An 18,342-nucleotide genomic window follows, 5' to 3' on the forward strand; every position below is an offset into this window, starting at 1 on the left:
CGAAGAGCTTGACATGAATAATTGGTTAAATTGAGCTTCGGCCTCCGATTTACCGTGCTACGAACCCACGACCGTTTGAACCCACCTAATAATCGCGGCACGCGGCCGTTGACAAGGACAAACGCAACGAACGTTTCGCATCAAGAGGAGGAGGCGGAAGATATCAACACTAACTCTACGAGAGAAGGTGGGTTGTAGTGGCGCATGGCGACATCCGCAGCGTCGCCCTCACCTTTGCGGTTGAGCGCCGTCACGCCCGGAGGCACGCCCCCGCCGGGGACGGTGCGGGCCAAGATTTCGCAGCTCAATGCCTCCTCATCTTCGATCGACACATCCGGCGGACCCCGGTCGCGGGCCTCCTCTGTCTCCTCGCCCGGTGGTGTACCCGTCACCCCGCCCCCCGCGACCACCAACATGGTGTCCCAACGCGATACTCCGAACCTGAGCGATTCGAGTCACCTTCGCATCAACACAGGGGGTTCCATCAAGACGCCACGACGTACCCCCCCCTCTCTTCCTCTTCCTCTTCTTCGTTTTCGCTCTTTCTTTTCGTTCTTTATTTTCGTTCTTTATTTTCGTTCAGGTTTTGTTATTATTTTTATTGTAATATTAATCCTGTTCGTGGTCGTGGCCAACGTCTGCAGTGGAAAAGGATGTACGGCTGGTGGTGGACACGAGGCTCAGGCAACACTTGTCCAACCTCTACAAAGCGGAAAAGGATGTGTCCAGCGCAGGTACGCCGGCCTTTGTTCTTCTCTCGGCTCGAGCAAAACTCTTATCAATTGTGTGTCCACAGACGATGTCTCCGATACGGAGAAGCTGCTGGCAGTGATGCATTCCAAGAACGTCAACTTCACCCAGGAGGCAATCAAGATCATCATCCATCTCATGGCTCTCGGTACCCTCCCCCAGCATGTTACTCACTACAGCACCAACAGACCATACCACACTTTGAAAAACAATGCGACTGAACATAGCAATTGAAAATGCGATTCGACTCACGTGAACTTTGCCATGACGTGTATACATTGGCAGAGGAGAACCAGCAGGCCATCGGCAGGAGCGTGTTGATCCTGGAGCTGATTCGGAGCCTCTCTGCGCCACAGGACGCCATTCGCACCTACGCCGCGTGGGCTCTCTCCAACTTCTCCTCCAACGGTTCTCACTCCTGCTTTTCCTCTTCCTCCTACTCCTCCTCTTTCTTCTTTACTGCAGCCGATGAGCCACCGGCCGACTGATCGTCGTGTTGTGTTGTGGTTGCGCGCGCAGAGAGCAACCACAAAGCCATCCACGAGGTGGGTGGTATCAAGGCTCTGCTTTCGCTTCTGACTTCGTCCTCCGAGGATTCCCTCAAGCAGGCCCTCTCCGCGCTCCTCAACATATCCTCCAATCGTAATCCCTCCCTTCCTTCTTCATCGTCGATGTGTGAGTGAGCCCTTCGTTTGGGTGATTGCTCGAGCAATTGCACTGACGTTCGTACGTGCGCGCTTCGCGTTGTCAATGACGCGACCAGCCATGTTTGTCGAAACGATACGAAAGAGCGGAGGCATGCGCGAGATGATCCGCCTGCTGGAGTACTCTGGCAACGCGGCCGACGCGATCATCCCGCTCACGCTCATGGTAAAGCACTTGCACTCCTTCGCAAACCTCTCTTTACGCTAACCCTCCCATACAACGAACAACAATGAGCTCACCATACCGATACGACCACTATGTTGCAGGTGTTCATCAACTTGGCGACCAACGAGAAGAACATGGAGATGTTCGGGGACGTGGGCGGCTTCCCTCCGCTCATCAAGCTGCTCCACCACCCCGTGTTCAGCATGGACGCCATGCCCTTCCTCATCGCTCTCCTGAACAATCGTACGTTCGCTTCTCTCCCCTCTCTTTGTCCCTGCGCGTCGTCGCCAGTGGCACTGAACGGGTGTGCCGCGAACGCAGCGCGCCGGGTGAGCCAGTTCATCGCGGCGGAGGGCCTGCGGCCGCTCTTTGATTTCGTTTCGCGAGCGCCTGCGCGGCAGGAGGGCAAGTACGACAACTCGCTCGAGCACTGCCTCCTCGCGCTCCACCACCTCCTCAGCAACGGTACGCACCGACACACCCATCACCCTTTCATCTCTCCTGACCAACCACTCGGCTCACCGACAATCGATCGTGCTATCGCCACCACAGAGGACTACGTGCGAATGATCGGGGAGCGGAACTTTGTGTTGCCTCTGACGGCGCTCTTGGACGGGCGGCAGGACCCTCGCATCCTCGTTCTCGTCGTCGAGATCATCGGTACGTGCCCACGCACGCGCACGCACGCGCACGCACGCGCACGCACGCGCACGCACGCCTGTTCGGTCGCTGACGAACTGCCTTCGTCTTCGTTCTTCGTTCCCCCCCCCACTACCAACAGACACTCTGCTCGACTCTGATGAACGGAATGGCACGCAGCTGGTGACGGCGGCGGGCATCGAGCGACTGGTTGCCCTCCTGCCGGCCAAGCGACCCAAGAGAACACTGACAGTTGTCGTCGACAATGCGCTCCTCCTGCTCACGGGGCTTCTCGAAACCAATGGTCCGCATATTCCTCCCGCGCAGCGCATAGCGTGCCATCGGTCTCGGAGCTAAACTGGGCTGTATTCCCCCCTTCCCCCCATCTCCCTTCCAGATAACAACCAGGAGCATCTGCTCGACCGCGGAGTGGTGCCGGCCGTCGCCGGAGTCATGTCGTGGGCCACCAACGAGACCCTCGAACACGCGCTCCATCTCATCGCTCTGCTCACATCAGGTACACAGGCCAGCCGCGCCCTCGAAGCCGCAGCCGACGCTTGTATGCAGCACTATCTCACCGAATTGTGTGCGCGCGATCCAGGGGTCAACGGGCAGGTGGTGTACGACGAGATAGTGAAGCCGTGGCCCCAGGTGCTGCCGCGCCTTCTCCAAATGCTCAACGCCGACCCTGCAAACAAGCGAGCGGCCCCTGTGCCCGACTCCACGCGGATTAAGATCGCCCTCTGCTTTTCGGCCCTGCTCGGCCACAGTACGCGAACCCCTCTAAATGACCCGCACGCGCCCACACAACCATCGTGAGCGGCTCATGACCGATGCCACACTCTCATTCCTCAATCCTCAACAGTCGATTGCCACATGGACCTGGTGGAGCTCGAGGTGGTGGGCCACTTCATCGACCTCCTTGCCTCGCCCAACCAGCGCCTCCAGTTCTACGCCATCACCGCCCTGCGCAACCTGTCCACCTACTACGGTAATCGGCTGCACGCACCCTCGTCTGCTCATGCTCGTTGGGGACTAATGAACGTGTCAATGTGTGTGGCGAATCGGACAGCGTCGGTGCGACGAGAGATACAACACCTCGACGGACTCGGCGAGCTGCTGGCGTTGGTGCACGGCCCCAACCGAGCGGCCGTGTCCGTTGCCCGACTCGAAGCGATGCGCACCATCGCCAACCTCTCTGTCACCGGTGCGCGCAACTTCCCGACCGCCTGAAGGGCTGCGGCCCGGAGGAGTGCTGGCTGACCGGCTTGATTGCTTTGCATCTGCAGATGACCCGATCGACCTACAGGAGTTCTGTGACACGAGCGTGCCGGTGCTGCTAGCTGTGCTCGCCACTCCTCCGCCCTCGAGGGACGACATCACGCGAGGTAACCGCTCCTGCTCGTTCTTGCGGCATCAGACCACAATCTCAACTTATCAACACACACAGCCGTGGCCAAGCGGAAGCAGAGGCTCTCGAGCGGCTCCCAGCAGGACCCCAACTGCAACAAGATCACGTCCCTCGAGATGCAGCAGGTGCGCGAGCCGAGAAAGGGCCGCGACGGCTCGACCATCTCGACCCCGCCGCCCCACGACCTCGGCAGCGGAAGCCACATCGGAGGCGGGAACGCGGGGAATGCGGGCAACTCTGGGACCATGCTGGTCCGCGCTGCGCGGCTGACGGGCGCCAACAGTTCGCTGAACACCAACGGCCGCGGCAGCCGCGTGTCGAACATGGAGAGCCTCGGCAGCGGCGACCTCGAGACTCGTATCGGCAACGTGGGCACTGTGGGCATCAGCGGCAGCGGCGGCAGTCGCATCATCGCCGTCAACTCGGGCGCATCGATCGGCGGGCTGGGCAGTCAGGACGACCAGGAGGAGGACCGGATGCTGGAGGAGCGCGTGTTCCAGACCAAGTGGGAGAACGACTGTCTCATCAAGGCCTACACTGCCATCACCCTCCAGAACCTCTCCATCGAAGGTTCGTGCGCCAGCGCTCCGCTCTCACCATCTCCACGCTAACTAAACTCATCGATTTCTTTTGCTTTTGGGTCGTCCCAACGGTACAGCCGACTTCGTGGACGTGGTACACTCGGCGGGCGGGCTGGGCGTGGTGATGGAGTACCTGCTGGGTTCCAGCTCGCCGCGCCTCCAATACGAGGCCGTCCGGCTCTTGACCGTGTGGGCAGCGCAGGATGCCAACCGGATGGCGTTCCAGGAGATGGGAGGCATCCAACGTCTGGAGCAGGTGCCCACTCTCTCCCACTCACTACACTCAGTTCGCCGTTGCTACTTCGGGTCGTGGCTGACACACTGTTTTCCGTGTGCAGGCATTGGCTTCGTTCCAGAGCTCGCCCGTGCCCAACGACGCGCTGATAATGTGCACCCAGATCGCGCTCAATACCATGAGCATTCCCCGTACGCACCCCATCCACGCTGTTGATTTCCTGGGTAGCGCAGAGGTACTAAAGGAACTATGCGCGGTCAGCCGTGGAGCTGTCCGAGCGGATGATGTCGCTCGACGACGACGATGACTCTGGCATCATCGGCTGGGAACCGGAAACGGCCATTCTGGACTACATGCGGCAGGTGGAGCACGCCATTCGGGCCATCGAGCTGTCGAACCCGCTCGAGTCCTACCACTCGCACTCGCTGCCCACCTCGCCCAAGGACTCGGTCACCAAGTCGAGCCGCTACTCGTCGCAGCCCGTCACCCTGCGGCGCTCCGTGCGGCAGCGGGAGCGGTTCGACAAGTACCAGCGCGGCGGTATCAAGGACGCCAGCATCTTCGCCCAGCCCAGTGCGGTGGACGAGGTGGCGGACAAGGACCAGACGGCCGCGGCCAAGGTGGTGGGCTGGCGCGAGGAGGCCGGCATATCTCGGTTGCTCGAGAGCAGCGGCCCCGCCGCGGTGCCGCCCTCGCGGCTGCTGTTCGATCAGATGGAGGAGATGCGCGATCGGATGACCGGCAAGCCCGGCGTGGGGGATCTGACCTCCCTGGCACCGCTCTCGCCGAGTCGCGGCAGTCGCTCGCGCGGCAGTCGAGCGGCGGAGCGGAGGGAAAAGAACGAAGACGGCAAGGCGTCAAAGAGCGAAGCGGCGGCGGCGAAAAAGAACGAAGACGAAAGCGCGATCGGCGAGACGGAAGCGAAGGCGCCCAAGCGGAGGGGCTCGTTCCGACAGCTCAGCAAGCAGTTCAGTGCCACGCTCAAGAAGGTGCATCAGACCACCAAGAAGGCCAAGACCGACGCCGACAAAGGCAACGGCGACGACAAAGACAACAAGAAGGAGAAGGAAAAGAAAAAGAAGAAAAAGAAAAGGAGCGACAAGGAGAAGGAGAAGAGCACGAAGAAGAAGGAGAAGGAGAAGGAGAAGAGCACGAAGAGGAAAAAGAAGAAGGCGGCGAAGCAGAAGTCAAGCGGTGTCCGGGGCAAACCCGACGGGCTCGGTGATGGGAAGGAGGCCTACAAGTGGTCGGTGGAAGAGGTGGGCGACTGGCTCGAGGAGAACTCGCTGGGCGAGCTGCGCCCGGTCTTCGCCCAGCACCACATCGACGGCAAGGCGCTCATGCAGCTCCACCACGCCGCCCTCTCGCGCATGGGCATCTTCTCCCAGCCCCTGTCGTCCGCGCTCTTGCAGCGACGCCGCAAGCTCCTGACCCGCTCCACCTCGCTCACCGCCCCGCCATCGGACTCGTCGATGGGCTCCTCGCTCTCGTCGTCGCGCTCCTACCCCAACCTTTCGTCGTCATCGTCGTCGTCCGTGTCGGTCCACGCCCGCGACAAGATCGTCAAGGACGAGGAGAAGCGGAAGCACAAGAAGAAGAGCAAGGACAAGGCGAAGGCGAAGGAGGAAAGCGGCGACAAGACAGAGAAAGCGAAGACGAAGCCGAAGCCGAAAGCGAAGGCGAAAAAGAGCGAAGGAGAGAAGGGAGAGGGAGAGGGTGCCGGCCACGAGCAGAAACAGGAGAAGCGGAGGAAGAAGGGCAGTTCCAAGAAAAAGAGGAGGAAGACCGCAGGCAATGATGGTGCCGCCGAGGGCGAAGAGGGCAGCACCACCACCACGACTGAGGCCGAGAGGGAGTCCAAGGTGGTCCCCCGCAAGGGCTCGGGCGACGTCGACAAGAAGAAGCCGGCTGCAGCCTCGACCAAGCCCAAAGTGTCATCGCTACGCCGGCGACCGACCGGGCTGAGCGAGGACGGCAAGGGCAAGGAGAAGGCCGGCGACGTGGCTGGTGGGAACGGCGGCCGGCGCAAGGAGCTGCGGTTCGAGGGCAACGTGCTGGACGAGGACGAAGAGTCGGAGCTGGGCGGGACGCTGATCGACGACCTGGGCAAGGGCAAGGGCGAGGAGCTGCTCGTGCTGCGCGACATCCGCATCTCCCTGCAGGAGGAGCGCGAGTTGAAGAGCGCGGCGGCAGGTACGGCGTCAGAAGGCGGCAGTGAGCACCGGGGCAGTGGTCGCAAGCGAGGCGGCAGCAGCACCCGCCGCCGCAAGCAACGCGGGCGACAGCTGGCCGCCGCCGCCGTCGCTGGCGAGGAGACCGACGAGGACCATCCTGAGCAACAAGCCAAGAGCCCGCGCGCCTCGGCCGGCGCGGCGCCTAGGGCCGCGGATCCGAAGGCGCAGCCCAAGCAGGCCGGCTTCCTGCGGAGCATCTCCACCATCTTCCATATCCGAGGCAACAAGCACACTGCCAAGCAGCACGACCCGCACCACCTCGATGCGGCCTCGTCGCAGCACTCGACTGCCAGCTCGGCCGTCGACGAGGTGGGCGACGGCGCTGCGGCCCAGTCCGCCGCGCATGCCGGAGGCGAGGAGAAGAAGCGGGGCAGCTGGGTCCGGTCGGCGTTCCTGCGACGCGGCCGCAAGGGCGACGGCGGTGGCGAGGAGCGCAAGAACGCGATCCGCCGCGGCTCCGAGGAGGAGGCCGAGCTGCGCAACAGCAAGGAGACGGCGCGCCGGCAGCAGAAGGAGCAGAAGCAGGAGCAGGAGCGCAAGAAGAAGCAGGAAAAGGAGAAGGCGAAGGAGCGAAACAAGCTGTCGCGCAAGAACTCCTCGCTCCTCAGTCGCATGGCCGTCAGCACCAAACGTACGCTGCTTTCGTTCTTTGAATTTCATCGCTTTCGCTCTTTCGCTCATAATTATTGTGTTGTGTAGGCGGAAATCAGGGGAGTAAGAAGACGATGACCTTCTCACTCGAGGAGGACGTCAACTACGGCTCGACGACCGACACCACCACCACCCACTCCCACTCCCGCGGGCGAGGTGATGAAGGCGACCTGCAGGACGAGGACGATGAAGACGAGATGGACAACATCCGCCGGAAGCAGGGCACCCCGCGCGTCAACCTGCAGCGCGCGACCAGCGGCGACGAGCTGCTGCTGCCTCTCGACGGGGAGGGCTCCATCGACCACGCCTCCTACTCCGAGACCGAGGAACAGGAGGTCGCCGACTACTCCGAGGTAAGCTTCGGCCTCTTCACGCCGCGCCGTTGGCTCGAGCCTGGGAGAAAGCTCACTACCGTTGGTGGTTGTGGGGGTTCACAGGTGGTGCATCAGACGACGATGGACAGCGGGTCGTATCCGTCAACGCCCAAGAGGGGATCGACCGCGCGGCCGCCCACGCGCCAGCAGCTGTTCTCCCTCACCACGGCCCGCCTGCAGGTCATCAGTACGTTACTCTCGCCTCGACCAAGGAATGGCGATCAGTCCTCGCTTGCTAACTACGAGTGTCACAGCGCAACTGGGTCCGCACCGCAAGCGGCTGATGCTCGACCTGCTCGAGACCGAACGGCGCTATGTGGCGTTGGTCACCGTGCTCATTCGCCAGTTCCTCAAGCCGCTCCTGCTCCTCACCTACACCGAGCAGGAGCAGTTCCTCACCGAGGAGGAGGTACGACGTACACCACGGTCCTCCCTTTGCACATCGCCTAGCTGCCCGAGCTCACCTCACTTCTCTCTCTCTCTCTCTCGATGACCTCTGCAGTTGCATTCGATCTTCCTCAATATCGGCCTGCTCCATTCGTACAACCTGATCTTCCTGAGCAATCTCACCCAACGCGTCCACAGCTGGAGTGACTCGCAGCCGGTCGCCGACGTGTTCCTCATGCTGGTGCGTGATTACGGTGGTGATCATCCGCCCTGAATGCTGACGTCAGCCGCGTATGTCTTGTGCGTCGTGTATCGTGTATGTGCAGTCGGACTTCCTTACGGCCTATGGGGAGTACCTGCACAACTACGAGGCGGCTACGGCGCTGCTTCAGCACTGCCTGCAGGACCCGTCCTTCGACCAGTTCGTGAAGACCCTGGCGGCCTCGCCCGACTGCGAGGGGCTTGGACTGGAGGACTTCCTCATCCTCCCCTACCAGCGCATCACCGCCTACGCCCACATCTTCAGGGTAAGCCATCACACCACCGCACACGCACACGCACGCATGTTGTTTGGTGTTAATGTTTGCTTCATGGCGCAGAAACTTGTGAAATGGACATGGGAGAGCCACGCAGACTACGGCGACATCACTACGGTGCTACACACCGTGGAGAAGATCATCTCCTCCAACGTCCACCTCCGCCTGCTCCCCAGTCCGCATGAAAAGGGTTCGTCGTCACGCACGCACGCACACGCACACGCCACGCACCACCACACACACTACACTCGCGTTCGTACGCAGTTGATTGGCACTCGGCTGACCTTCAATCTCCGCTCGGTCAGCAGGCCAGGCTTCGCCCTCTACGCCACGATCTCGTTATACGAAGCTCAGTGCGCGTGAGGGGTTCCTGAAGCTCCTCGCCGTGCACGACATCCTGCTGGGCTGTCCGATCGTACGTCACCTTCCCCTGAGTTCAGGGCTTTCGCGACAGTCAGCCAACAAACCTAACTTTACCCCACACGACACGACCAACGACACGACACGCAGGATATTACTATCACTCCCGGTCGTCAGTACGTCTGCGAGGCCCAGGTGACGCTGCTCGACGAGGCGGTGAATCGCCAGCGCGGCTGGCTGTATCTGTTCAACGACGCGCTACTCACCACCACCGAGATCGAGATCGCCATCCGAAAGACGTTCCCTCTGCAGGTGCCTACAGACTCCCCCCTCTCTCCGCTCTCCGCAAGTGTGTATTCCTCCTCTCACTCTTCCCTTTCCCAGAACAAGGACGCGCAGGACTTCTGCTCCTTCATTCCTTTGGAGGACATCATGACCATCGACGAGGCCCGAGAGTACTCGACCATCGTCAAGGTCACCTGCAAGGGGGTTCGTCTCCTCTCTTTCTCTCCTTCGTTCTTCGCCGTCTCTCTCGCTGATCTTCGTTCTTGTCTTCGTTCTTTTGTCTTCGTCGTGAATTTATCAAATTCCATGTCCACCCAGGGGCGGATCATAACGATCAAGTTCGACTCGACGGAGAGCAAGTCGCTGTGGCTCGACCACTTCGTGGTGATCGTCGCCGCCCACCGGCAGAAGACGGCGCGCTACAACCCGCCCGACGGCGTCGACCACCTACCGCCCCACTACGCGCCCGTGCCCCACGGCCTCGCCAGTGAGGAGAGCGAATTCGAGTCGTAGAGTCCAATGATAATGAGGTGATCACCCTTCAACCCTCACCCCCCCCCACCTTGTGTACATCATGTGATCACATCACCACCATAGCGAAATGTAATCCTACACCACCAACACACCGGCTGCGTGCGCAATCTGATACTTGATGCGCCAGCCCCCCCAAAAGAGAAGAAGCGTGAAATTTCGCGGCGCGGTGAACGAAATCGGCAGGAAAGCACGACCGAAATTTCTCTCACTTAGGTGTCGCGCCTGTCTGGCTCCTCACGGCCGGCGGCCGGTGTGGAACGAACTGCACGTTCCTGCTTCCTCTCTCCCCCGAGGAGACCTCCTGAAGCAGCTTGCAGGGCGCCTTCTTCTTTCTTTGGCGTAGCGCCACCCGACAAGCACGCACCATCTCCATACCACACACACACACACCATCTTTCTACATTCAGCCTCACACTCGTGACCACTCCTATCAAAGACGTCTCCTCAGAGCTCATCGCACCACACGCTCCTCTCTGCGCAAACCTCGCACGTGCCTGGGTGAACCACTTCTATCCAAGAGAGAGCGAAGAAGATGGACTTGGACCTGAACCTCAGGGAGGAGGCTCCCTCGCATGGACCGTCCTCCGGAGGCCCTACAGCCCCACAACCTCCCTCTACTTCTTCTACTTCTACTGCTTCCTCCTCTGCTTCAACCGCCACACGTGAGGCCCTCGACGAGGAGCTCGCCAGCCGCAGCGTTGCGGACGACCAGCGAGCGCGCTACGGCGCCTTTTCGGCAGCGGCCGCCGGGGAGGGACCATCAGACGCAGCCCTGCGGGCCGCGGCCGCCTTCCAGGCCTCGACCTACGGCACCGCCCCGGGGGACCAACCCGCGGTCGACACCACCCCCAAGCCCGGCGAACTCTCTGCTGGGCCGTCGGCGACGGCCGAACGAATGCCGGTGCCGCTGCAGCCGCGGCCCACAGCCTACGCCCAGTTCCAGGCTGGCGGCGGCGGCGGGGCCGGTACGAGCGGGCTGGGCGTGCCGCTGAGACCGGCGGCGGGCAAGGCCCGGTCCAACTCGTGGTCGTACCCGGCCTCGGCCGTGGCTCCCTACGCCATTCACCCCTTCGTGGCGCCCTCCTCGAGCACCGCAGGCGCCACTGGTATCGGCACGGGGATGCCCGCGCCCGGCCCGGCCCAGCCGCGCACCAACCGTACGACCTCCTACCGCCAGCGCGGCGGCAGCCTCTCCTTCTCCAGCCCCGACGAGGCCATGCGACAGCAGTACCTCCAACAGCAGCAGCAGCAACAAGGGCCGCAGATGTTTCTTCACTACTCAGCGCCGCAACCGACATCACAGCCGCAGCCGATGATGGCCCAGGACTCGGCGTTTCTGGCGTATGGCGGCGGCAGCGGCGGCGGCGGTGTGGGGGATGGTGGCGGATTCCTGTCGGCCTACCAGCAGTCGCGGGCGCCCCAGCCGATGACGGCGGCGCAGGCGACGCCGCCGCTGCCGACGACGCCGTCGTCGTTCATTCGGCGCACGTCCCTCCCGCAGACCTACCTCCACACGATCCCCATCAGCCGCTCCGCCTCCTCCGGCTTCACCCCGGCGTCCACCGACACCGCACTCCCCATCACCGCCCAACCTCAGGTGAAGAAGCCCCCAACACACGCAACACGACACGACACACGACACGACACGACACACGACACACGCTTACCGCCTCATGGTTTGTGGGGTGGGGTGGTGGTTCGCACAGACGACGGAGGTGCACCAGAAGTTGGAGATTCCCACGCATGGCGCACGGGCTCTGCCGAAGGAGATCGCGACGCACCCGGCCATCCAGAGCATCACCAAGTACACTCAATGGGCGCCCAGGCGCACCCAACCATCTAGTGGAAGGAAAATCGATCGCCGCCAACGCCCCCTCCTCCCTCCCACTCCATTGTCGCATGTGGCGTGGTGCGGCGACCGTGGGGCTCATTTCTCTCCATCCCCCCCCCACCACCACCACCACCACAAGGTCGCAGTCGGACAGCCAGCAGGCCACCGGGGAAGCCGCGGCGGAGAAGGAGGTCGGCGTGGAGATCGCGGGGGAGGAAGGCGAGGCCGGTGCGTGCACGTGCACGTGGTGGTTGGTGGTGGAGGCGTTGATTGGATGATGTTGACCAATGGTGGTGATTCGGATGTAAAGCAGGTGGCGTGCAGCCCAGCGAGGGCAAGTTCGTGGACATCAGCGAGTACCTCAACTTGCCCCAGTCCAAGGTGGCCAAGACGCTGGGCATCCCTTCCTCCACCCTCAGCAAGCGCTGGAAAGAGGCCGCACGCGCCCGCAAATGGTGCCTATGATCGCACTTGTTGCTCCATCGTCCAATCGTGTTGAGGCCTCAATATCATGTTCTCCCCCAGGCCGTGGCGGACAGTGTGCAAGATCGACAAGGAGATCATGGCGCTGCTGCACAACATTCCACCCTCGGTAGCCGGTACGTTGTAGGCCTCAGCATGCGAGAGAGAGAGAGAGAGAGTAGGGGGCTATGTACCTGCAAGGCTCATCTCTGTGCCACACACCACCGACAGCCAAGGGTCCCGAACACGTACCGCCCGAGATACACACGAGACTGCTGGCGTTGCTGAAGCAGAGGCAGGACGAGCTCAAGCCCGTCATCATCCGCCTGTAGTTATTCCCACCACCGCCCACCACCCACCCCTCCGCCCCCCTTTGTACATAGGCTGAAGAAGAAGAGAGTGATGGTAGTGGAAGCAAAATTGACAAGTTTATAGAAGATTGGTGGTGCTTGGGGGCGTCATCTCAGGTTTAGCTTTGTGGCTTGGCCTGCAGCTCGACGGCCACCTGCTGTCGCCGGTGCAGGTCGGCGATGTCCTTTGGCCGCTGCAGCAGGATCTGTGGTGGTGGGTGGTGAGGTGGTCAGCGACTTCAAGAGAGGAACTGCTCGGGTGCGTACCTCTTCGAAGACCTGCGACACTTTGTTGAGGACGACGGGGAAGTCCATGTACCCCGCGTTGCTGCCCACCCAGATCCTGTCGAACAGCAGGAAGCACTGACAGAACACCTCCTCGAACAGGCTTCGCTCCTCTACATACATCAAACAATCAGGCGCCCCGTCAGTGATGCCGCAAAGAAAGTGCAGGGCCGGTGTGCAGAGAGACGCGGGCGGGCACCAACCTTCGTTATCTTTGGTGGTCATGAAGTGGAAGAGGGGCGTGTCCCAGCGCTCGGAGGAGTCAGCGGCTCGTATGAGCGCCTCTGGTAGCGCAAACCCAGCGCGTGAGCACCACACGCGACACACACACACACACAACACACGCACAACGTTGTACCGTCGAGCTTGAGGGACTTGAAGAGCATCTGGGTGAGGTTGATTCCCGTCGACGCCCACGGGTAGGATCTGCCCTGTTTGAGCAGGGCCGATAGGGTGTCGCCGTGGTGGCGCGCAAAGTAGAGTATGGTCGTCAGCCCGAGCAGGCCCATCCCGCGAAAGTCGGTCGCCGGATCGTTGCCCTGCGCACAAGGAGGCGGCCAGTGCAGCAGATCAAGGGAGGGGGGGGGACGATAAGCGATCATCGCGCCACGACATGAGCCAAGAGAAAGAAACTTGCCAAACCCCACCACGACGGCACTGCACGGTGGGCGTACCTGGAAGCCGATCTGCTTCCATTGGGGCGTCACGCGATCGGTGAGCTGAGTGTCGGGACACACGGCCTGCCACAGCGCCATCAACTGGTGGTGGTGGAGCGCAAGTGTGTGTGTGAGATAGAGAGAGAGAGATTGTGTCAATCTTGATGAAAGCCGAAGGTGGCACGAGGACGAGCACTGACTGACCTCTTCCTCGTGCTGCTTGTCCGCGCTGTCGTAGGGCGTGCAGGCCAGGCACCACAGCCCCCGCAGCCGGCCGACCTAGACCAAACCACCACGACACGGCCGGTAAGCAACGCGACACACGACACGACACGACCAACGACACGACCAACGACACGACCAACGACACGACCAACGACACGACCAACGACACGACACGACCAACGACACGACACGACCAACGACACGACAGCTAGCACACGTACTTGCTTGGAGCGTCGTAGGCTGTAGGCTCGCATGTGGTAGGAGAGGACACGCTCGAACCCTTCTCCGTCCTCGGCGTGCCACTGCTCTCGGGTGCCGCTCTTCCACTCGATCTTGAAGCCCATCCCACCGACCACTGCACGGGCGCTGTGTAGGTCAGCGAGGGAGCTCGCCTTCGGCGCACTCGTCAGGGCAACAGCAAACGAACCGTTTTCTGCGCCTTTTCGTGGGGTGGACTTGTCGGCGGTGCCAAACGACTTGATCTCGTCGATGTACCTGGGCCAAGTGAATCGAACGCACACGCACACGCACACGCACGCGCACACGCACGCGCAGGCGTGAGATGGCCCAGTCAGCTGGAAAAGGGGGGTATCAAGCTATGAGTGTACCGGATGGCGTTGGCGAGCTTGACTTCGTACAGCAGATCGTCGACGGAGGCGTCCTGCAGGTTGTCTACCTGCCGCCCGTCCTTGGTAACCATCTTCACCCTGGGACGGCGAGTAGGTAGGTGGTTGGGTGAAGTGTTAGTTTGTTGGACAGTGGGGGGCGGTAGGAGCCAACAGGGGAGAACGGCGGGGAGAGTGCGGTGGTGCGCACTTGCAAAAGGCGTAGGTGGGCCCCGAGCTTAGTAGGGAGCCCTTGAAGTTGAACTGCTGCGTGATCGGACCCCAGTCGTTCACGAACGGCGAGCGGTAGAGCAGATCGCACGACACCACTTGGCCCTGGTTGCAGATAATGCGCACGTGTTGAGTTGAGCTGCTTTCCGGTGGCCTTGTGGCCTCATTTCTATCTTTGATAACCCCAACCGAGTACCTGGGGCGTGATCTCGACCAGGCGCCGCTTCTGCGACTGCCACACGTGGAAGGAATCGCCCATGGCCAGCACCTGCTCCAGCTCCTTCTCCAGCTGTCGCCACCACATGTCGTTGGTCGGGTTAGCTTTAAAGCGAAGGTCAGTCACCAGGTCGAGGGAATGACTAACCACGTCGAGCTCCTCGACCATCTTCTTGAACGAGGCCAGCCTCTCGGCGACCTGCTCCTCTGTGGCCACCTCCTCCCTGTGGTGCGACTGTGAGCGATGCATACGAGCACGGGCGCTGTGAGGAGGCCCAAGGCGGCTGCGCAGCGCACGTACCCGACGCCGGACATGCTGGACTCCTGCAGCTTCTTCTTGACTTCGGCGACCTTCTCGATCACGCCCGTCCGCTTCTTGGTCATGTAGGAGACCCCTGCGAGCTGCTGCTCATTCGCCTGCGCCTGTGCGCCGTCGTCGCTAGGCTCCTGGGGCGTCACGCTACCCGCTGGCCAGTGCGGAAAAAGACCAACGTCAGGCGCAATGCGGTACGGTGTGGAGTGGTGCGGTAAAGGCTGATGAGAGAGTCGACGTGTACGGGAATCGAGTGAGGTGGTGAAGCGTGGCGACTCGCTGGGATCGACAGCTGGCGCGAGGGAGAGCATGGGCGATGGAAGGAGACTCAGCTTCGGTGGCGAGGTCGAGGAGGGCATTGGTGTACTGCCGGCCCTAAGTAAGGATGAGGGCACACCAACGATCCAACCACCGTTAGCTCTCCTCGTCATCGAAGGCGGCAAGGGTGGTGCAGTACTTACTCTTCCGCGCTCGTGGCTTCGCTGGTCTCCCCCTTCTTGCCGCCAAAGATCTTCATCAGTGTGAAGCCGCTCTGCGAGCTGCCCTGGCCGTCCTTCCCTTTCGTGGGCGAAGCCTCGCTCGGCTGCGCGCTCGTGGCCGCCACGAGCGACCCCTCCTTTTCGCCCTCTTCCTCCCGCGCGCCCTGGTCCCTGTGGTCATGCGCTTGCTCGTCCTTCTCCCGCCGCTTCGGCTTGTCCTTGTCCTTTTCCTTGTCCTTGTCGAGGGTGTTCTTCCGCCGGCCGAACAGCTCCATCCACCGCCCCGACGCCCTCTTCTCCCTCAGGGCGGTGGTCGTTTCGGCCTCCTGCGCCGCCACCTTGCGCTCTTCCATCTCCCTCCGCTCCTTCCTGTTGAGGGCCGTGTGGCGGTACGTCACATAGTGCTCGGCCTCCACGATCGAACCTGGCACCCCGTCACCACCACCACCACCACCACCACCACCACCCATCAGCAAGAAGGCCATGAAAGAGCAGCGTAGAGGCAATGAGGGCGAGGGGCGGGTACAGTCCGGGCCAGCAGCGCAGAAGGGCCGTTGCTCCTGTCGTCACGGTGAGAGGTGTGAGAGGTGAGAGGCGAGAGAGGCGAGAGGGGACTATGGTACCTGCACAAGAACTCGCGCCTCGTCTTCGGAGGATTCGTCCTCGCTGGCTTGCGCTGCCGTTGCCAAAGCAGTGTAGCCTGCATCAAGTGTGGGGGTGGTTTCGATAGCATCAGCTTCGTGTGCCTGGTCGCTCTTCTTGAGCTTTCTGCTCCGTCTGTTCTCCTTCTTCCCAGACGGGGCACCACCTTCCCCTGCTTCCATCTTGTTGTGTTCAATGCCTTATGTTGATCTTGAAAAAAACCTAAAAAAAAAGAGCAAATCGAAATCTACGTGAAAGGGCTCTGTCGATTTTTTGTTTGGTGTTTGGTTTGGTTTTGTTTTGTTTGGTAAAATAAATAGGGTACAGGGCGGGAGACTCACAGCTCGTTCCAGAAGAGGACGCCAATGATGAGGGCAATGCCCAGCAGCATGGACGCGAACAGCGGATACCTCTTCCGTCGGGGTCCGGGCTCGTTGAACTCCTCGCAGATGATGTCCACCAGCGAGACGTACAGGAACGAGCCGGCCGCCAGCGATTCCATGATGGCCTGTGCAGTTAACGCACCATCATGAGCAAGAGCTGTGACAGCTGCACGGCGTGCGACATGTCACACGCCTGATCGTGAGGGGTTGCACGCGTACCTCGGCGAGGATGGCGTTGTCGCCGGAGAGGTAGTCGGAGAGAAAGATGCCTCCGGTGATACCCAGCGGGGTCATGAGCGAATACATGAGGAGGATGCCGATCCACCGTCGGACGGGCACACCCTCCTTCACGAAGCTGGTGCTGAACGCAAAGGCTTCGATCCACTTGTGCGAGGCGAGGGCGATGATGAGGATCACCGTCTGTTCGGCGTTGGTGCCGATGCCGAGGGCCATGCCTTCGATCACCTGGTGCAGCCAAATCAAAATCAGTCCAGTGTCACTTGCTCAAAGGGAGAAGAGGAGGGGGCAAAGGCAAGCGCGATACCGAGTGAACAGAAAGCACGAGCGCGAGGATGTAGGGCACCAGAGGGTACGAAGTCGACACGTTGATGTGGTGATGGTGGTGCCCTGATGAAAGGAGAAACGGAATGTTGGCGATCGCTGCGCAACGCCTCATCACCACTGTCACATGGGGCGTGCGTGCACGTACCATCGGCCGTCTCGGCGACAAGCTTCTTGTGCTCGTGCTCGTGTGCCACCTTCTCCTGTTTCTTGAACTGCTTCTCCATCATCTTCCAGGTCTTCTTGTCAAACTGGGCGGCCTCGTTAACAGTGAAGGGCATGTCGCGGACGGTCACGATGGGCTGTGAACGGGACTTGCTGTCGATCTCGCTGCAGGTGTGAAGTGCAAAGGTTGGAGCAACCGGTAAGCGAGGGGCGCGCATGTCATGAGCCACCGCGCGAGACGAAAGAGGCGCACTCTTCAAACGGACGGCTGCGGAGGAGAGAAGACGACTCGGCCACGCTCGAGGTGGAGCTGCCCGAGAGAGTCAAGGTGCGTGCTCGCTTACGCTCGTGGTAGTGCGGGATGATCTGACGTGGAATCTGGTACAGACAGAACACGGCCGGTGCGACGCACGAAGTGAGGCACACAACAACGCGTTGGGGCGCAGGAGAAGGAGGAGGGAGGACACACGTACCACGATGACGTCCACGGCCATGTCTTTGGCTGCGGCCTTGGACTGAATTGCTGCAATCTGATTTGGGAGAAGAGTAGAATGAGAACTGCTCCCCAAATCAAGAAAAATGAAAAATGAAGGAGGAAGATGAAGGAATACCGCGCGATGCTCCTCTGGATCGGAAGAGGACAGGAGAATCTTCTCGATCCAGAAGATGAGAAGGAAGCCGCCCATCGCAATCACGTAGGCAATCGGCATGGTCTCATTGAATTTGTAATTGAGATGTTCGATCTGCTCGGCAGCCTCGGGCAGCAGATGCACGAGTCCCACGCATAGGAACACGCCACCGGAGAACGCATTACCGAGGCCGAGTGCGAACTGCCGCTTGTCCTCGGCCAGGGCGTGCAATTGGGTGGGCAGAAATCCGCCAAACCACACCAGCAACATCATCACGAAGATACTGATCACCTTCCACCACAGAATCTCCATCTCCTCTTCCTATCTGTCTCACCTTATCAATCACTAGTAGTACTTCTTCTTTATCGATGTTGGAAACGCGAGCAAGATTTCAAGTTTCGACCTTGACCTTGTTCCACCCAACCCGCTTGGGCTTTGTCGCTGATTGGGTCGTGCTGGTGT

At 61.0% G+C, this 18,342-nt stretch overlaps 5 protein-coding genes across 5 annotated transcripts; 2 read left to right on the plus strand and 3 right to left on the minus strand.

Moving 5' to 3' along the window:
• Positions 1-204: 204 nt before the first annotated feature.
• On the plus strand, positions 205-9,826 carry ACA1_368280 (Armadillo/betacatenin-like repeat domain containing protein; the record flags this gene model as incomplete). The annotated part of the gene is made up of 31 exons (XM_004340099.1): positions 205-499; positions 645-734; positions 797-898; positions 1,036-1,158; positions 1,270-1,392; positions 1,514-1,620; positions 1,722-1,863; positions 1,942-2,085; positions 2,173-2,280; positions 2,402-2,563; positions 2,657-2,776; positions 2,861-3,028; positions 3,125-3,250; positions 3,332-3,466; positions 3,549-3,647; positions 3,710-4,240; positions 4,329-4,507; positions 4,590-4,677; positions 4,748-6,557; positions 6,649-6,659; positions 6,680-7,351; positions 7,420-7,724; positions 7,809-7,932; positions 8,000-8,154; positions 8,248-8,373; positions 8,459-8,659; positions 8,732-8,858; positions 8,977-9,083; positions 9,224-9,340; positions 9,413-9,517; positions 9,632-9,826. The coding sequence occupies 31 exons, from the start codon at positions 205-207 to the stop codon at positions 9,824-9,826; spliced, it is 6,897 nt and encodes a 2,298-aa protein (XP_004340147.1).
• A 553-nt stretch (positions 9,827-10,379) lies between these two features.
• On the plus strand, positions 10,380-12,472 carry ACA1_368290 (uncharacterized protein; the record flags this gene model as incomplete). The annotated part of the gene is made up of 6 exons (XM_004340100.1): positions 10,380-11,444; positions 11,554-11,651; positions 11,818-11,906; positions 11,992-12,133; positions 12,204-12,277; positions 12,372-12,472. 6 exons carry the CDS (start codon positions 10,380-10,382, stop codon positions 12,470-12,472), a joined length of 1,569 nt encoding a protein of 522 aa, XP_004340148.1.
• Positions 12,473-12,609: 137 nt separating this feature from the next.
• ACA1_368300 (ELMO/CED12 family protein) lies at positions 12,610-15,380 on the minus strand (the record flags this gene model as incomplete). The annotated part of the gene is made up of 13 exons (XM_004340101.1): positions 12,610-12,696; positions 12,758-12,888; positions 12,979-13,059; positions 13,134-13,314; positions 13,450-13,533; positions 13,636-13,710; positions 13,878-14,011; positions 14,084-14,151; positions 14,265-14,363; positions 14,473-14,597; positions 14,689-14,932; positions 15,010-15,175; positions 15,266-15,380. The coding sequence occupies 13 exons, from the start codon at positions 15,378-15,380 to the stop codon at positions 12,610-12,612; spliced, it is 1,590 nt and encodes a 529-aa protein (XP_004340149.1).
• Positions 15,381-15,478: 98 nt separating this feature from the next.
• Positions 15,479-16,324, minus strand: ACA1_368310 (uncharacterized protein; the record flags this gene model as incomplete). Its single annotated transcript, XM_004340102.1, has 3 exons — positions 15,479-15,924; positions 16,027-16,060; positions 16,124-16,324. 3 exons carry the CDS (start codon positions 16,322-16,324, stop codon positions 15,479-15,481), a joined length of 681 nt encoding a protein of 226 aa, XP_004340150.1.
• A 155-nt stretch (positions 16,325-16,479) lies between these two features.
• On the minus strand, positions 16,480-18,192 carry ACA1_368320 (metal cation transporter, ZIP subfamily protein; the record flags this gene model as incomplete). Its single annotated transcript, XM_004340103.1, has 7 exons — positions 16,480-16,650; positions 16,745-16,990; positions 17,070-17,152; positions 17,235-17,416; positions 17,505-17,629; positions 17,725-17,781; positions 17,863-18,192. The coding sequence occupies 7 exons, from the start codon at positions 18,190-18,192 to the stop codon at positions 16,480-16,482; spliced, it is 1,194 nt and encodes a 397-aa protein (XP_004340151.1).
• Positions 18,193-18,342: the final 150 nt, after the last annotated feature.

The sequence above is a fragment of the Acanthamoeba castellanii genome, assembly GCF_000313135.1.
Source record: "Acanthamoeba castellanii str. Neff unplaced genomic scaffold scf7180000084664, whole genome shotgun sequence".
Taxonomy (NCBI): Eukaryota; Discosea; order Longamoebia; family Acanthamoebidae; genus Acanthamoeba; species Acanthamoeba castellanii.